Here is a 20,565-nt window from a genome sequence, read left to right as displayed (position 1 = left end):
TAATACAGCTACATATGTATACAGATTCAGTGATGGTCTACGCTTCGTCGAAGAAGCGTAGACTACGTAATCTCATCCAAAAATATAAGATATGAGCATTTCCGCAGAAATGTCCATTAAGAGCAAAAATTAAAACATCCTTAAACTCTTTGTTTAAGAATATATGTACATATATACTTTATGGGGTCGGAAACGTCTCCTTCTGTGCGTTACAAACATCTGACCAATTTTATAATACCCTCTGCAAGGGTATAAAAAAGTCAACGGTTTAAAGTTACAAATAGTATTTTTTATTATCCACGCAAATGAAACTTGTGTCTGCAATAATTGGATTTCGGATAACTCGATTATGAAATCCGTTGATTTTTCCTCAACACCGCTTTCAAGATATTCGTGGAAAGCGACTTTTAGGGGGGAGCCTGCTTTAGGAGGTCTAAAAAAGGCAGTTTTTCGTGTTTTTTTTAGGATAGAAAAAAACAAGCAAATGTAATGAAATTTTTACATCATTTTATTACATATTTAAACTTACAAAAAACATTTTTTAAAATTTAAAATATCGAAATACAGCCCACTTTCATCTACTTTTGTGCACCACCGCGCAATTGAAGTGTCCAATTGGCGGGCAAAATGTAGGTCACAATTTTTGTGTGAAACAAAAAAATTAAATGGATAATGAATTTTCATTAGTCCTTCTTCTATGTGAACCACAAAAAACCCGAAAAAATCGCGAAAATCAAAGTTTTGTTTAGATTTGAAAAAAAAAGTTGAATTTTTCACCAAAAAACCTAACTTAATTTTACTAAAAAAATAATTTAGAATTTTTTTCACAGAGAAGGTAATAAGATACTGAATCTAATAAGCTTTGGTTTTTTACGATTGGTTGAATACTTTTTTTGTAATTTTGCCCGCCAATTTTGGAAAATCCCAAAAATGAAAACTCGAGAAAACGCGCTTTAAAGTTTACGTTCGGAAAAAATAGTACCCGAACGCTCGTATACTCGACTGCTTTTAGTGCTGTATCTTCGAAAATAATTCGAATTGTCTTTCCAAAATTGACAGACATATTCTTAGATATATTAGGAACAGATTTAAGCAATAAAAAAAATTCGATTTTTTGAGACTCCTAAAGCAGGCTCCCCCCTTGAGGCACATGATTCAAATATTCCTATATATTTCTTAAACCGTGTTGTCAACCACACATATGCATGTAAGTCAGCCGAAAACTTTAATGGCGTTATTAATGTGCGCATTTTGCGTATGCGTTTTTCTCAGCCATCTTCTATCGAGCTATCGGGCTGTGCTTTTTATTATTTATTTACAAGGATCACTTTATTTAAAGAATTATAGTTGCACAAGTGAGTGAGACTTACATAGAAAAATTAAAAGTACAGGACACGCGGTAACCTTTTCTACTTAAATATGATGGAGAAATGGAGAAATTAACTTATATTATACTTTTATTATCTGGAGCAGATCACGTATGAAGATTATCAGGATCGGACAACTCGGATAGCTCTAGAACAAACATTTTCATAAAAATTGGATTATCGCCTAGAAATTTACATGTGTGATAATATTGCATAAAAAACCACAGATTCCAAAATTTGAATCTGATCGGATAAATAGAACACAAGTTATAGTTAACAGAGCACATCCATACACACACAGACGCAACGCCCTTTGAACTGTATGTGTATGCGTGTCGAGCTTTGCTTAGGGAATGATGGAAGAAGAAAAATTGTAGTAAAAAGATTAAAATTGTTGTATATTTTTGAATTGTGTTGCAGGGAGAGAAATTACAAAAAGTAAAATTGTTATTGCCAAGGACTGCAAGGGTATAAAAACTCTGGCATAGCCGAAGTTAACTTCTTTGATATTTTTTATTAAACTTAAAGTTTTTGCCTCTTGATTTATCATATTTCTATATTCATCGTTACCTATCGCTTGCAGGTATTGCTTTTGCAATCTGTGTAAATTTAATAACTGTCAATTGCCTTATGTACTGAAGAACGCAAGGCAAGCAAATGAAAAAAATGATGAGATTTTAGTGGCAGACAGCTCTCCTAATCTAAAACATTTAATAAAACACAGTAATAAAAATTAGGAAATTGACAATTTTCATATACCCTTAAATAATTTTATTATAGTGTTAAAAATTAAACATGCTATAACACAAAATTTAAATAAGTAACACATACATTAGCATTGATATCAATGCAAATAAAAGTGTGTCACCACTAAAAGAGAAGTTCATCTTGCTCGGCTAAAATCCAATAAATAGAATTTCCCTAGCAATTAAGTGTAAGCGCCTTGCATCGTCAGCACTTTTTCCATTAAATTAAATGCCAAAACAGACAACACTACAAACATCGAAAAAACAACCACAAGTGAAGGGAGGGACATAGCTTCAATAGCAGGGCCACTTGGAGATTTCTAAGGCCAACAGAGATGTTCGTCTCTGAGTTCGACAGGCAACAGGCGCAACGACAGAAGTTTATTAATGAATATTTTCACACTTAGAAAAGAAGGAAGTGGAAATAAAGAGGGTAAGGCCACGTGTCTCTTGAAAAATAGACAATTCAATTTACCAATACAACCAGAGAGAGCCAACTTGCCGAATTTTGTACACCCTCCAAACTTTTCGGTTACTACATTTTTACCTACAGTCATCAGAGCGGGAAAAAAATATATCTATAACATTAAATTTCCATGAAGACGCCTACAAACTTAGGCTGACGCAATGCGTCGCATGCGGTTTTTATTAAAATAAACAGAATTACTGAATGTTATATGGGTAAGTCAATAACCTATTTTGGTGAGCAATCAGATAAAAGGCAAAAAAGTTTTTCTGACCAAAATTTTTGTTTGACGGATAGTTCCCTTGAGATCTACATATATGAAATACATAGTCTTCCGATCGTGAAGAAATTTGATACAGTCATTAATAGGTCTATTAAGCTGACAAATAATTTGTATGATATAGTGGCCCGATCCGGGTAAAACCAACTGGGTCATATAGACTACCACATCTCTTAAATGGTCCGTGATGCTTTCTTCTATGCGTTGCACATTATTAATCCGAAACTTTATGCCCTACACATTATTTGTTAAAAATTTTTACAGTAAAAGCCAAATAACAAACTTTTTAAAATATCTTGAAGATCAAAGTTTTTATTTTTTATGTATACACCTTAGAAGTCTAATATTCTTTTTATGTGAAGTACGTAAACAAGGATATTTGCTTTGGAATTTGAATGCTTCTTGAATAGAAACGCGTTAAAATTCCAGCCATTTTCTTTTCACTGCTGGAGGTGGTACTTCTTTCTTCATTGATAATGCCATCGTTATTCGTATCAAGCACAATTCAAACGATAACTCAATTTTGTTATTTACAAAACTGGATAAAACGTACCCAAAACATTTAATCGAATGTTATGTGTAAATGGCAGAAAAATTCCTATAATGACATTTCATGAAATTACTTAAAATTATGCCTTCACGGTTTACAATTTGAATTTAAAAATACCAAGTGGAATCGCATGTACTTGCCGGGAAATATTTTATAAATATCTTAGCATATTTTCACGCTTAAGAGCAAAAAAGAGGGTAGGTTGATATAAATGGATTGGTTTGGGTCAAAGTGCGTCATCAGACATGCGCCAAGCTTATACGAAACATTTTATTTTCATTCCCCAATCCTTTTTGTCTCCTCACCCTGCTAAAGTATGCAATGATTCGGCATACCAAGGCGCAGCAGAAGCAGCCATAAAGCAAAAGCCGAGCTTAGCTGCGGACCAAACAGCGAATACAGGGAACATAACAGTTTTGTCAACCGGGCAAAAAGGTTCAACAAGTGTAATAAATAAATACAAAAATAATTGGTATTATATATTCGTCTAAAGTAGAACGTAAACTTTGAACGTTTGAAAGAAAACTACAATAAGCTATAAAATAAAACAAGTAAAATTGTTTAAATAGTCAGATTGTCGCAATTGGCAATTGCAAAAAAAAAAACATCTCAGAAGACTTAGAGTAAAAAAAATTAAGATGGATAGCGCCGAATTTAGAAAACGAGGCATGCAGATGGTTGAATACATTTGTAATTATCTGGAAAGCCTAAGCAACCGCCGGGTTACGCCAAGCGTCGAACCGGGCTATTTGAGGCATTTGCTACCATGTAAGTTCCAAAAATATAAAATGCTAATAAAATTTTTCTATTAGAAAGTTTCTACATTTATTTATAAACATTAATAAAACAAAAACCCATTTTTATAAATAAAATAGTAGACCCGGCAAACGTTGTTTTGCCATATAAATAATTATTTATTAATTTCTAGTGAGGACAAAAAACATGCCACGTATAATTGTCCGTGTGAAAAACATGGTGTTCTCAAATTTAATTCACAAACAGACATCGTTTGACCTTGGGATTTATTGATAGTCATTGCAAATGCCAATGATGAATGATGCATTGGCACATCTGTATGTATAGTAGGAATCCGTGGTATGAGTATATTTTCACCTCTGAACTTGCCATTTAAAATCCTGGCTTCAATCACGTTTTTCATTAATTTTTTAATGACTAATCACATACCGTTGCACAGCCGGGGCGGGTTCAAATTACGAAGCAAGATAATTGAAGATCCAACCTTTAATTGGACCCGTAGACCCGGCAGATAAGCCGTTCAAAGTGGTGTTTCAATTTCAGGTAGTTGCACTTTTCCTGACGCGCAACACATCCCAATGCGGACATTCCTTGTCCATAGCACCAATTACCACTTTTGAATGTGCATAATATTCAATATCGGGCTCATACTGGAATGCTAGACGCAGGAATGAATCAGATATAAATGCTCGATGTACCTGTTGTCGTTGTTGGTCATTTGTTTTTCGTCTATTGACTGTGAAACGGCGTGATTGTCGTTGTTCTAATCTTCTGACTTTATTGAGTTCAGCTCGTGTATCTTCTGGCTTTTCTTGATGCAATTGCGCCATTCTGACAAGTGCATAAGTATTTTGTTGCTGGATTTGTTCTTCTGTTCTTTCGTATCTGCCATTTCGCAAGTACCGAGCTTTACTTGTACTGCGGCTCACATCAGCCCATTTGCGTTTTCTTGGCATTGCTCACCGTACAAAACATACATAAATTGAATTAATGAAATTATTTCATGATGAAAAATGTGACAACTAATTCAATGGCGATTGATCAGTTATCGACCGGAGAGGAAGAATGATTAAATTACTAAAATGGCGATTAACAAAATAAGGGTTGATCGTAGAAGGGTGAAAAATAGATGTTGGCCGATTCTCATAGATACCAGATAAGCACAAAAAATTTAATCAAAATCGGTCAAGCCGTTTCGGAGGAGTATGGCAACGAAAACTGTGACACGAGTATTTTATATATGTATATAGATATTTTTAAAACAGAATTTAAATAATTTTAGTTCGAATTGAAAAAACAAAGTACACTATAAATAAAATGATCAAAGAATATATAATTTAAAAATTTCTTGGGAGCCAAGAAAATCAAATTCAAAGTTAAAAATATCAGAGAAGCTAATTACGGCTATACCGAAGTTTATATACCCTTGCAGTCCTTGGCAATAATATTTCTACGTGCTCGAAATCTGTTTTTTTGCAACTCAATTCATCAAATCACAAGCAAAACTATTACTACAACTTTTTCTTCTTGCCTTGTTCCCGTAGCGTTGAGTTAGTGGGCAATGACGTAGTAGGCAGCAAGCAGCGCTGCCGGCAATTTTATAATACCCTCTGGTATAAAAACAAAAACGCGCTAACCCACTGACCACCACTAATTAATCAAATTCTTGAGAAGTAAGATAACATTGCTCTAAAATTGAAAAATAGATTTTTCAATTGACATTTTAAAATTTTAACTTCAAAGAATATACCTATATATAATATATATATTTTAAATTTTTTGGTTTTGAAATAAAATAACGTTGCGTCAATCAATTATGCAAATTTTGTATACCCTTGCAAAGGGTATTATAAAATTGGTCAGATGTTTGTAACGCACAGAAGGAGACGTTTCCGACCCCATAAAGTATATATATTCTTGATCAGCATGAGAAGCTGAGTCGATATAGCCATGTCCGTCTGTCCGTCGGTGCGTGTACTCAGCTATCGGGATGAAACTTGGTAAATGAGCTATCGGGATGAAACTTGGTAAATGAGCCACTTATAACTCGGGTAAGATAAAGTATAAAAATCATCAGGATCGGACCAGTATATCATATAGTTATTGAAGAAACATAGGTAAAACAATTAGACTATCCCAATGACAATAATATTGAATGTTTGACTTTTATTGCCACTTTAGAAAGATAGTTGTTTTTTCTTGCAAAGTAAACGAAAACTACGCAATTTATAAAAAAAACTAAAATCGTCACTTAATTAAAGAAGCATTTACGTTTTAAAACATTTATTTTGGTTAATACCAACTAAGTAACACAATAATTTTGATTTCACATTTTGAAATGGACTATGTGGCAACCATGTTGTTGCCAGCGGATTTAAACTTAATAAAAATTTCTAGTGATTTGCTAAAACACAAAATTAAACAAATAATTGCATCAAACCTTTTATTATTTTAATGCAGAATCATCAGTGCCTAAACAACTTGTCTTACGACATTCATTTTTATACCCTTGCAGAGGGTATTATGAAATTGATCAGATGTTTGTAACGCACAGTAGGAGACGTTTCCGACCCCATAAAGTATATATGTATATTCTTTATCAGCATGAGAAGCTGAGTCGATATGTCTTAAATTTAATTTTAATTTTTATCTAAGATTTTATGACAAAATTGTAAACATATATGTTTATGTAACAGTATGTACCACCATTAAACAATTTCAACATATTAAATTAAAACTTACAACAAAACTTACATTAGCGGTGTTGTCGTTTTGCTTATCTGTTTTTCTTTTGTGTCTTATATTTTACCGTTGTAGCTAACTATGCGGCCGACGCACAGTGGGGCCTTCTGGCATTTAGCATTGCAAAAATCATAGCTTTTAAACCAATAATGCGATTTCAAAAATTTAAAGAATACCTTAAGCTTCAAAATGAATGTTTGTCAAAAGTGCTGGGTGTTCGTGGTGCTGTAATATTCAAGGTCAAAGTCAGAAAATATTTCCAAGCATGTTTTTCCTTTAAAAATGGATCGAAACCCGTTTTTTTCAATCACAAATGGAATTTTTCATTGTTTTAGACGACTATGTAACATTTTTTTATGTTTTAATTTGTTTTTTTTTACATAATTACAAAAAGAAAAAAAAATTTTTTTAAATTTTTTTAGGTTAATTTTGAAAATTTGCTATTGATGGCTGATTTTCTTCAAAATAATTTTCAATATTTACACCAGTATCTAATAAACTCAACATTTCGGGACTATAGTTGCTATTTTCCAAATCCTTTCGTGATCGCACGTGTCGCAGTTTTGCAATAAGTGGATCCGAAGAGGCTGCTAGCATGTTAAAAAGGTCTCTTTTGTCTAACTCGAGAAGTTTTTAATGTATTCCTTGTAGTCCTTGTTTTTACATTCCTGTGCTTCTTCGTATAGCTCTCCAAGTGGTAAACACTGATATTCTATTAAATCCTTTCCGTGAGCCAAAATCCTATTTACCGTTGTCGTAAGTTTTTTTTTATCATTGTAGAAAGGCATATATGTAAAGAGGTAGTATTTGCAAAACAGCATTACGCAATGTTATCATTAAAATACAAAGAATCTACAGGCCAATGCGCATGCGCTCTTCTTCTTCCTTATACCTGCAGCGCATTTTTTAGGCGATGTTGCCTTAGTTTTATGGTTTACGCATCGCTGTCGCAGGTCTCCGCATATTGGGACTATATACATCTGATAGGTAAATATTTCACCTACCTAGTGTATATAGTCCGGTATTGATACTCGTTGAGTCTGGCTAGTTTTATTCCATCAAAGTTCAAAAAATGCCAATATTTAGTACATTTTTTAAACGCTTCTAATTCAATAACTATTTAAGTAATTATTAAAATTTATGAAACATGCTATTAATAAAGAGCATACTTTTCAGATAAAACAAACAAACAAAAATCCAAGATCGATTGTTGAAATCCCCCAATATTCAATTTTAAAGTTGCGATTTTTTTTTAAAATCATCATTTTTTCCTTTTCACTAATAATGTCTCAACTTTGGGCGCCTCTAGCACCCATGAATCTCAACCGATTTCAAAAATTTTTCGGATTCATAATCTCTGAAGTATTTCCTATCGATTGCATATAACATTTTTGCCAAACGCGATCATGAAAAAACGTATTTTTGCAACGATATCCGATATCCGGCCTTCTGGCATTTAGCATTGCAAAAATCATAGCGTTTAAACCAATAATGCGATTTCAAAAATTTAAAAAGCATATGATAAAGAATACCTTAAGCTTCAAAAAAATTTTGTCAAAAGTGCTGGGTGTTCGTGGTGCTGTAATATTCAAGGTCAAAGTCAGAAAATATTTCAAGGCATGTTTTTCCTTTAAAAATGGATCGAAACCCGTTTTTTTTCAATCACAAATGGAATTTTTCATTGTTTTAGACGACTATGTAACATTTTTTAATGTTTTAGTTTGATTTTTTTACATAATTACAAAAAGAAAAAAAAATTTTTTTAATTTTTTTTAGGTTAATTTTGAAAATTTGCTATTGATGGCTGATTTTCTTCAAAATAATTTTCAATATTTACACCAGTATCTAATAAACTCAACATTTCGGGACTATAGTTGGTATTTTCCAAATCCTTTCGTGATCGCACGTGTCTCAGTGATGCAATAAGTGGGTCCGAAGAGGCTGCTAGCATGTTAAAAAGGTCTTCATTTTGTCTAACTCGAGAAGTTTTTAATGTATTCCTTGTAGTCCTTGTTTTTACATTCCTGTGCTTCTTCGGATAGCTCTCCAAGTGGTAAACACTGATATTCTATTAAATCCTTTCCGTGAGCCAAAATCCTATGTACCGTTGGGGTAAGTTTTTTTGGCGGATACAATTCAGTCAAAAGATGAGCAGTCTTTGAAGTATATTCGGCAAATTTTTCACCATTTACCATTTCCTTGCAATTTATAACATTCAAGATAACAACCAACCTTTTAATGATCTCTTGACTAACACCTGTTATAAAAGATGTCTCTTCATCATTTTCAAAAAATCTCATTGAAGTATTTTCATCATTCGTGTTTCGGTATTACCCTTTTTGTATTAATTAGGTAAACAACTTAATATTTACATCCAATTAGGTAAACGGAAATAAAAACGACCAACCCACAAATAGGACAAACTTTTCATCAACTTAAATAACAAGTCTTGTCAATAATAAGTCTTGTCATTTTTTCCAAAGCAGGTAATTAGCAATTTATCATTGTAGAAAGGCATATATGTAAGGTAGTATTTGCAAAACAGCATTACGCAATGTTATCATTTAAATACAAAGAAGCTACAGGCCAATACGCATGCGCTCTTCTTCTTCCTTAAACCTGCAGCGCATTTTTTAGGCGAGGTTGCCTTAGTTTTATGGCTTACGCATCGCTGTCGCAGGTCTCCGCATATTGGGACTATAAACATCTGATAGGTAAATATTTCACCTACCTAGTGTATGTAGTCCGGTATTGATACTCGTTGAGTCTGGCTGGTTTTATTCCATCAAAGTTCAAAAAATGCCAATATTTAGTACATTTTTTAAACGCTTCTAGTTCAATAACTATTTAAGTAATTATTAAAATTTATGAAACATGCTATTAATAAAGAACACATTTTTCAGATAAAACCAAAAAATCCAAGATCGATTGTTGAAATCGCCCAATATTCAGTTTGAAAGTTGCGATTTTTTTTTTAAATTATCATTTTTTCCTTTTCACTAAAAATGTCTCAACTTTGGGCGCCTCTAGCACCCATGAATCTCAACCGATTTCAAAAATTTTTCGGATTCATAAGTTTTGAAGTATTTCCTATCAATTGCATATATCATTTTTGCCAAACGCGATCATGAAAAAACGTATTTTTGCAACGCTATCCGAGCAGAGGCCCAACTGTGCGACGCTTCGGGACCGCTGTTGTTACATCTGAGGATGTAATAGCCTTCATCAGGGGTCGGTACACATACAATCAAAAATTATGTTTTGCATTTGTGTGTGTGGCAACAAACACGAAGTACGAAACTTTTTCTTGCTTTACACTGAAAAAACAGTATAGCAAAAATAAATATTTCTTGCTGAACAGCCACTGATTTGTGTGTTGCAACAAACACGAAGTCCGAAACTTTTTTATACCCTTGCAAAAAGGGTATATTAATTTTGGTCAGAAGTGTGCAACGCATAGAACGAAGCATCTCCGACCATACAAAGTATATATATTCTTGATCAGCACGACGAGTTTAAATAGCCATGTCCGTCCGTCCGTCCGTCCGTCCGTCTGGATCAACGCAAACTCCTCCTAGACCGTAAGAGCTACAGAGCACGTAGCACGTAGGCTTGTATATACTGCAGGGGTTGTATATCTCGGATTCAGCCGGATCGGACCACTATATCATATAGCTCCCATACAAACCCCAAAGTCACGAACAGTGACTTTTCTCAATAACTTCGTTATTTTCTGTGCTATTATCGTGAAGCTTAATATTAAAGAGTTTATTACGCCTATAAACGACTGTGCCAAATTTGATCAAGATCGGGTGACTTTATCATATAGCTCCCATAAGAACGATGGGTAGAAAACAGTGACGTTGATCAATATCTTCGTTATTTCCTATGATTGTAGGCCATTCTTTCGCAAACATACATAAGTGTGGAAACCAGCATCGAGATGCTAAGCGGCAATCGACGCCTACAACTCTAACTCTCTCTTTCTCTCTCTCTCTGTCTATGATCCATTATTACCTCTCTCTCTTGGTTCTAATTAGTATATATGTATTTAGTATATTTGTGACAATCAAAGCGGCCGCATCGAAGCGGGAGAATATACATACCTGTGTTTATGAACTTGGAAGTAACGTGTTTTATTGGAAAGTACCGGGTTATTACATTGGCGACGAGGTAAAAAAAAAAAACAATTAATTAAAAACAACATACATAGTTAAATAGTGAAAAGGAAAAAAAATCAAAGAAGCTAACATCGGCTAAATCCGAAGTTTGTATACCCTTGCAGTCCTTGGTAAAAATAATTTTACATGTTCAAAATTTGTTTTCTGCAACTCAATTCATCAATATACAAACAAAACAATTTTACTCTCATATTATCACATACGTAAATTTCATAGCATACTCGATTTTTATAAAAATGGTTTTCATACTTTATTTTTGCCGGGTAATGAAAACCCCCCGAAAAAAAATTTCAGCCTGATAGCTCTTAAGACGGCTGAGCAAAACGCGTACGCACAGGCGGACGGACAGACGGACATGGCTATATCAACTATCAGTTTCTCACGCTGATCAAGAATATATATACTTTATGGGGTCGGAAACGTCTCCTTCTGTGCGTTACAAACATCTGATCAATTTTATAATACCCTCTGCAAGGGTATTAAAAGGAAAAAGAGAAACATTAGCAATATATAAATGCAGCGTGGCTGTACCAGTGCAAGTACAATGCCTTGCTACGATCCGTTAGTTTTTTTATTTCTTTTCTTCCTTTCGTTTTGCGTTCTCTGTGCTTACGAGTTCAAAGAGAAAAACAGAAGGAGAAATATTTTTTTTTTAAGAGCAACCCTAAAACGGTGTAATCATAGTAAAAAAAAAGTCAAATGCATTTTTCACTCATAATAAAAGGAAAAAGAAAAGAAATCTGACAAATGTCAGAGGCGAAATGCCGATTAATTATTAAACAAATGTTTAATAAAGAAGTATCTGACAAAGGTCAGAGGTGGAAACCGATAAGATATTAAACAAATGTTTAATAAGAAGAACTATCTGACAAAGGTCAGGGGCGAAAAGCCGATAAGGTGTTAAACAGATGTTTAATAACAAAAACTATCTGGCAAAGGTCAGAGGCTAAAAGCCGAAAAGAGATTAAACAAATGTAAAAAAAAAAAAAGATATTATCTGACAGTGGTCAGTGGGAGTCTGCCGATGAAAAATTAATAGAACAAATGTGTTGGGAATATTCGATAAAACGCAACTTGCTCGACAGAATCGTTTAATGAATGGTTGATTTTTGTTTTCAGACAAACATCTATACTTATTCGCAATGACCGAAAGCGTCATAAAACCTTTTCTGTTTGAAAGTTTGGGGAACGCATTGCTCCAAAATGAATGGGAAAAGTGGCTGCGCACTTTTAAGATTTATCTGGAAGTGGAAGAAGTCAAATCTGTAATTCAGAAAAGAACAAAATTGTTACATTTGGGTGGTATCCAATTGCAGACGGTTGCATACGCATTGCCGGGTGCCATAGCAGAATTTAACGAAGCCGATCAAAATGATGTTTTTTCTCTGCTAGTCGATAAACTGACAGCTTACTTCTCACCCAAGCAAAACTCGACTTTTGAAAGACACCTATTTAGGAAAATCTCTCCTAAAGAAGGTGAAACATTTGGGAAGTTTATTTTGCCTTTGCGCCAACAAATTCAAAAATGTAATTTCGGGTCTACGGAAGCCGAAATAGAAGAAATTTGTTTAAAAGATAAAATCATTGACACCTGGGCTAGTACGGAACTAAAAAAGAAATTATTGGAAAAAGAACAAATTTTAAGCGAAATCATCGAAGCCTGCCAGGTGGACGAGGAAATAAATAAGCAGTCGCAGATTATGCACTCGAAGTCGTTGCCAGAAATCATAAATAAAATCACTAATATCAAATCAAGGAAAATTAATCAGAGTGATTGTGGAAGGTGCGGACGGTCAGGACACAAGGAAGATAGTCAGATGTGCCCAGCACGCCAGATTAAATGCAACCGATGCTCTCGTGTGGGTCACTTTGCCCTCAGATGCAAAACAAACCTTAAACGCCCATACCGATAGTCAAATGACAAGGAAGCGATGGGAAATTCCAAACGCAAATATGTGCACCGAATTGAAGAAGATAATCCAGTGGAAAATAAGACAATCCAACGGAATTGTTTTAAGATAGACAGTGACGAGGAGTTTGAAGAGATGATGCAATGCCGAATTGGAGGTGCAGATGTTTCCCTAGTAATTGATTCTGGATCCCGGTTTAACCTTATCTCGCAAGACGATTGGTTAACTTTTCAATTAAAGAAAGCAACAGTTTTTAACGTCCACGGAAATTCGCAAAGTCAATTTAGGGGATACGCCTCAGATAAATTCCTTAAAGTTTTTTGTATTTTTGAGGAACCGATATAAATCAAGCAGAATCCCGAGCTGATTGCATCCTTTTTTGTAATTGAAAACGGACGGCAGTCACTGCTGGGAAGGGAAACAGCAACGAAGTTAAATGTTCTGCGAGTTGGACTACCGGTTAACAACATTGAGATTGTGCCACCATTTTCCAAGTGGAAAGGTATTAGTGTGAAACTAACAATAGACCCCTACGTTAATCCTGTGAAACAACCAATGATGCGTATTCCTGTTGCGCTCGAAGAGAAAGTCAATGCTAAGTTGGAGGAAGCCTACAATCTGGACATTATTGAACCGGTCAAGGGTCACAGCCCGTAGATCTCTCCAATGGTGATCGCGTTCAAAGAAAGTGGTGATATTCGAATATGTTTGGATATGAGACAAGCCAACCGTGCGATTCTTCGTGAGAACTACCCTTTGCCGACATTTGAATCTTTTATGACTAAATTAAGAAATGCCAGAATCTTTTCACGACTCGATCTAAAGGACGCTCCGCTCCTACAGAGCTGATGTTCAATCGAGTCATTAGGGATAAAATCCCGGGAATACAAGATTTAGTGGGAGTGTTTACAGACTCAGCGGAAAGGGATAATGACTGTATCAATAAACAAAAGGGAAAGGAAACTGCATACAAAAGGAGAGGAGCAAAGGAAGTAAATATCAATGTAGGAGATAAGGTGGTTCTTAAGAATGTAGTTTTTCCCCACAAACCAACACCAAATTTTGACACTGCTGAATACGAAGTCTTGAATAAAAAAGGGAATATAGTACAAGTATGAGGGGGAGGCAAAACGCTCATAAGAAATGCAAATCACCTTAAAAGGGTCCCTGGTGAAACGGAATCGTCCGATGCTACCAACACAAAATCGTTTCCAATACCTGCCACAAACCAAACTCCACAGCCAGCCGAGAAGCAAGCACCAGAAGATGATTACGAAAACTCCACCGAGGGATTAATGCTTAAGCTCGTGAGAAAAGGAGGGATGTGGAAACCAGCACCGAGATGCTAAGCGGCAATCGACGCCTACAACTCTAACTCTCTCTCTCTCTCTCTGTCTATGATCCATTATTACCTCTCTCTCTTGGTTCTAATTAGTATATATGTATTTAGTATATTTGTGACAATGAAAGCGGCCGCATCGAAGCGGGAGAATGTACCTGTGTTTATGAATTTGGAAGTAACGTGTTTTATTGGAAAGTACCGGGTTATTACAATAAGCCTTTTTATATAAAACGTTCTTTCACATTGATGGCTAATAGGCAAGGAAAGAGTTACCAAAAAAGTTGCAAGGGTATACAAACTTTGACGCGGTCGAAGTTAGCCCCGGCCCTCTGGTTTTGTTATTTATTGTATTATAACCTACTTTAAAGAAACTTGAAAGCAAATAACGCATTGCACATCGAATTCAAATTGTCAATCAAGAGAAAACAAATTTTTCTATTTGTCAACAAACATTTTTTTAAGTGTAGTTTTGACATGTGAACGAATTTTTTTGTTGAAAATCATTTTTTTTCTGACAAGCACGAGTCAAATTGTTTCCGAAGTGCCATTGCCGAACCTACTCGAGCATTTACAGTGTATGTGAGACGACAGCGCTGCGGCAAAGCTAGGCCCTAGTCCGGGGAATGGGCCGTGCCGATCACTGGCCTACATATATTCGGAAGAAAGTTAACGTCTCGAATATTGCGGTGGAAAATTAAAAATTTTTCTATTCTCGGGACATTTTGTCCTTTAAAATTAGTGTTTCTGCCAATATATTCGACATTATATGTCGAGAAGACTTTTGGCCGAAGCATATAATAGTGAAGGAAAGAAGAAAAATCGGCAACCGTTTTGCCTGCCAACAACAACATCTAACACTATTCCTGCCACATCAGCATCTGCTGGTGTGTCAAAAAAATAGCTTCATCCCTTAACCTGGGTTACCAGAACTTTAGAGGACTGAAATCTAAACTTCCTAATCTTTATGTAGATAGGTCTTTTGAGCGTAACATTCTAGCTTTTACCGCGACGGGGCTAAGACCTGACATTGCTGATGCATCGGTTTCTCCAAACTTTTCTATATTCAGACGTGACCAGATTTCTTGCGTAGGCGGTGGCGTTTTGATAGCTGTTGATGCTGCTTTACCATCTGAAATAATTAAGTTTTCTAATATCCAGGAGATTGAGATTGACGGTGTTAAAGTAAATTTTAAATCTTTTAATTTTTTATTACTTGTTCCTATATTCCACCATTGTCAGACATGGTGGTCTGTTTAAATCATTTAGAGGCAATTCAGTTTGTCTCCTCTTTAGTTTCCATTCAAGACATGCTCATAGTTTTAGGTGATTTTATTTTACCTACTTTAGCATGGTCACCAACAGATGAATCTATCATGTTGCTGCCCTCAATGTCACATGTTTTTATTGAAGGCCTTCTGGGCTTATCTTTATCCCAATACAATCCTGTTTTAAATTCAAATGGAAAATCGTTAGATCATATTTATACCATACACCCATATTTATACCATCGCCAAAATGTATGTAACAGGCAGAAGGAAGCTTCTCCGACCCTATAAAGTATATATATTCTTGATCAGGATCAACAGCCGAGTCGATCTAGCCATGTCCGTCTGTCCGTCCGTCCGTCCGTCTGTATGAACACGCAGATCTCGGAGACTATAAGAGCTAGAGCCACCAAATTTGGTATGTATACTCGTGTAGTATGCACATGTTCAGCATTAATTGGAATTTCGGCCACGCCCCCTTACGCCCCCAGGAATCACATAAAACTGTTTTTCTTAAAAAGTATGACAGCTAGAGACATCAAATTTAGTTTGTATACCCGATTAGTTAGTGCGCAGAAATTAACTGTTCAAACTTTTTGACACGCCCCCTTACGCCCCCAGGAATCACACAAAACTGTTTTTCTTAAAAAGTATAATAGCTAGAGACATCAAATTTGGTTTATATGCTCGGTTAGAAACTAATTGTTTAAACTTTTTGCCACGCCCCCTTCCGCCCCCGGAATTTACATAAAAGTGATTTCCTTAAAAACTATGATAGCTACCGACATCAAATTTAGTATGTAGACTAGCTTAATAGACGCGCAGATATTGGCTATTTAAACATTTTGCCACGCCCACTTCCGCCCCTGTAAATTAAACAAAACTGATTTTATCAAAAACTAACAAAGCTAAAGTCACCAAATTTAGTATGTATACTGGCATAGTATGCGCAGAGAATTTAGATATTTTCACATTTTGCCACGCCCACTTCCGCCTCCATAATTTAGAAAAAAACGATTTCCTCCTTTAGTTTTTTGACTATCGCATTTAAATTTGGCAGACTAATTTATCTTATCTATTTTATTGAAATCGGACTAGAAACATGTAAAATATGCGTATGAACGTATTTTACTACGCGGTCCACAAGGCCAGAATTGGACGTTGGCTAGTAGCGGCGCTAGAGTGCTCGTGTGTTTGTAGAGTGAGCGAGATAGCACATAGTATAAGACATGTAAAAACAATTTAATAGACATACATTTGGTCTTCGAAATTTGAAATATTTGTTTCACCAGGTGTATGGTATACCCAAGTCGACGAGTCGACTTACTTGCTTCATTTTATATTAGGTTCTTCATATTGCGTTGTTTCTGGGATCGAACCATTTGTTCTTCCCGAACAAATTTCATCCTACATTAAATTAAAAAATAATAATCAAATAAGTTACCTCTAACTAGGTGTTTGTTACTTTGCCATTATTACTACCGATCTATACAATTGTTGAGATTTGAACTCAGGTGTTCGCTTCTTTTATAATACTATGAACTCACTTTTTGATATTTGTGTACCTCTTGGTAGGCAGAAGCGGCTTAACAAACCTCCCTGGTTCTCTCGAGAGTTATCCAATTTGAAAAATGTGAAAACTCGATATTATAAGAAGTTGAAAAGAACACGTCGTTTATCAGATTACGCTCTGTACGAAAAACTCATGATGATTAATAAACAATGCTATAAGAATTATCTTCAGCGGTGTAAGCGTCAGTTTTCTTCTGACCCTTAACTATTTTATAATTTTGTTAATTCTAATCGTAAAACCTCTGTACACCCATATTTTTTGTCCTTTCAAAATAAAAAAGCTAGCACTGATTAGGCAATTGCCGATATGTTTCCTCAACCGAATATCGAGCAAGTCCGTATCATTATCATTTAAAATATTAAAGAAGTTTATATACCCTTGCAGTCCTTAACAATAATAATTTTACATGTTCAAAATTTGCTTTCTGGAACGCAATTCATCAATATACAAACAAAACAATTTTACTCTCTATTTTACACATACAGTTCATGTAGCGTTGCGTGTGTATGTATATGCATGTGCTCTGTTGATGACGTGTGACGTAGTAAACAGCAAGCAGCGCTGCCGGCAGACCTGGGAGCAAAGCAGAGATTATTATATTGACTGTAACTTGTGTTATATTTATCCGATCAGATTCAAGGTTTTCGGATCTGGGGTTTTATATCTAATATTATCACATTTGTATATTTCATAGCGATACTCCAATTGTTACGAAAATGTTTGTTTTGGAGCTACATATATACATATGTATGTAGTCCGATCCTGATAATTTTCATACTTAATCTGCTCCAGATAATAAAAAGCAGAAAAAAAATTTTCAGCTCGATAGCTCTTAAGGTGGCTGAGTAAGAATATACCTTTCATCAATCACTGGATTAAAAATATAATTAGCCTTTTTATACCCTTGCAGAGGGTGTTATAAAATTGGTCAGATGTTTGTAACGCACAGAAGGAGACGCTTCCGACCCCATAAAGTATATATATTCTTGATCAGCATGAGAAGCTGAGTCGATATAGCCATGTCCTTCTGTCCGTCCATCCGTCGGAGCGTATGTGTTTTACTCAGCCATCTTAGGAGCTATCGCGATGGGATTTTTTTTTATCTGGAGTATGAAAATTATCAGGATCGGACAATTATGTCATATAGCTCTAAAACAAACATTTTCATAAAAATTGGAGTATCGCTAAGAAATTTACATATATGATAATATAAAACCTCAGATCCCAAAATTTGAGTCTGATCAAATAAATAGAACACAAGTTACAGTCAATATAAATCGGTTCAATCGCTGCCGGCAGCGCTGCTTGCTGCCTACTACGTCATACGTCATCAACAGAGTACATGCATACACACACAGACGCAACGCTACATGAAACGCCAGGGAAATTTTTTTTTACTTCGTATGCGTACGAATGTCATGTTCGACAATAGGGAATTGCCCATATCATACCATTATATATACATATGCACATATGTAGAAAAGGTGGAATCTGCATTTGCAACTATAGTAGTTCATTCTTTGCTTCATGTAGCGAAGACTGATGATGATTGAACTTGGTGGTTCTTGCATATCTTTTATATTTTATATCTTTATTTGCCAATAAATTAGTAAGATTTATTAAACCGGCAGCCAGTTTACATTAAATCAAGGGTGGCCACGGAAATTTAACTTGGGAGCCAGAGCATCAGCAGCAGAGGATGAGCAGAGAAAAAGGTCACTTTTGCGAGTCGACGCAGACAAAAATTTGTGTGTCTCGAGTTTTATAACGGGTCATAAACGACCTTTTTTGGGTCTAGCGAGCTATCGTCGTCGAACTTTTAGACAGAGGGACGTCCAAAAAACGAATTTTACAGGGAAGGGGAAAAGGGTCGCGATCCCATCCGGCTGAATCCGAGATATACAACCTGAGCAGTATATACAAGCCTACATGCATTCTGTAGCTCTAACGGTCTAAGAGGAGTTTGCGTTGATCCAGACGGACAGACGGACATGGCTATTTAAATTCGTCTCGTCATGCTGCTAAAACAGCTCCCATAGGAACGATCGATCAAAAACATTAGACTTTTTAGGGAGGTAAGGAAGGAGTAACAAAACACTTGCAAGGGTATACAAACATTGATGCGGTCGAAGTTAGACACGGCCATCTAGTAAAACTATCTTGATTTTCAATCTCCTTATTTTAGCGGAGGCACCTCAAGAGCCAGAAAACTGGGATGATATTATGAATGATGTGGAAGAAAAAATTATGCCTGGTGTAACACATTGGCAGCATCCGAGATTCCACGCCTATTTTCCGGCGGGTAATTCATTTCCCTCAATTTTGGGAGACATGCTAGGTGATGGTATTGGCTGCATCGGATTCTCATGGGCAGCAAGTCCGGCCTGCACTGAACTGGAAACAATTGTGTTGGATTGGTTGGGTAAAGCAATTGGACTACCCGATCATTTTTTGGCGCTCAAGGAGGGCAGTACTGGCGGAGGTGTCATTCAGGTAAATTAGGCTTTAAATAAATTTATCAGATTTATTTTGAGCTCCGACTTTGTATAACTAGACATCGGCATCAGAGTGTATTCTTGTCACAATGCTTGCGGCTCGTGCCCAGGCTTTAAAACGTCTGAAATCTCAGTACCCCTTTGTAGAGGAAGGACACTTGCTTTCCAAACTAATAGCCTATTGTTCCAAAGAAGCGCACAGTTGTGTGGAAAAAGCGGCAATGATTTGTTTTGTTAAGTTACGAATTTTGGAACCAGATGACAATGCCAGTCTGCGGGGAAAAACCGTTGCAGAAGCCATGGAAGAGGACGAACTGCAAGGTCTTGTACCATTTTTTGTATCAACCACTTTGGGTACTACTGGATCTTGTGCATTCGACAATTTGCCCGAGATTGGTAAGCAGCTGCAGAAATATTCATATGTTTGGCTACATGTGGATGCCGCTTATGCTGGTAATAGTTTCATCTGTCCTGAACTGAAACCCCTTTTGAAGGTAGGTGGCTAAAAAACAAACTCTTTCTTGTCCTCATTTCATACCATGCACCGATAGGTGATATATTAAAGGCGGCAAAATGTACATATGTAACAGGCAGTATCAGCAGCCGAGTCGATTTAGCCTTGTCCGTCTATACGTCCGTATGTCCGTGTGAACACCAAGATCTCGGAGACTATAAAAGATCTTGGAGACTATAAATTTGGTACACAGATTCATGCAGTATGTCAATCCATCCATATAACAGTTTTTCCATAATGCCGGAATAATAGGGTGCCCATATGCTGGAGTGAGATACTGAGATGTGCTTGTAAAATGCATGGAAACAGAATTTTTAAAAAATACATAAAAGCATTTGTTATTATAAATTTAAAGTATATTTGTTTTACTGGTGCATG

General features: G+C 35.8%; 2 protein-coding genes across 5 annotated transcripts in view; one reads left to right on the top strand and one right to left on the bottom strand.

The window, feature by feature from the left end:
• The window catches only part of Rpp25 (ribonuclease P protein subunit Rpp25), a 64,321-nt gene that overhangs the window by 1,165 nt on the left and 42,591 nt on the right, over positions 1-20,565 (bottom strand).
• Positions 1-20,565, top strand: part of Tdc2 (Tyrosine decarboxylase 2) — a 48,386-nt gene that overhangs the window by 17,464 nt on the left and 10,357 nt on the right. For 2 of the 4 annotated variants that reach the window (XM_068287572.1, XM_068287573.1), the window contains exons 2-3: positions 19,364-19,671; positions 19,733-20,167. In XM_068287572.1, the coding sequence (XP_068143673.1) occupies positions 19,364-19,671; positions 19,733-20,167 (743 nt within the window). Of the gene's footprint in view, positions 1-3,898; positions 4,178-10,960; positions 11,081-19,363; positions 19,672-19,732; positions 20,168-20,565 lie in introns of those variants that run through there. The other 2 variants (XM_068287571.1, XM_068287574.1) reach the window with 2 other exon arrangements.

This window comes from Drosophila tropicalis, unplaced genomic scaffold (assembly GCF_018151085.1).
Source record: "Drosophila tropicalis isolate 14030-0801.00 unplaced genomic scaffold, ASM1815108v1 contig_573, whole genome shotgun sequence".
In the NCBI taxonomy this organism is placed as follows: Eukaryota; Metazoa; Arthropoda; class Insecta; order Diptera; family Drosophilidae; genus Drosophila; species Drosophila tropicalis.
The sequence above is the reverse complement of the archived record's forward strand: the minus strand, read 5'-3'. Positions and strand labels throughout refer to the sequence as shown.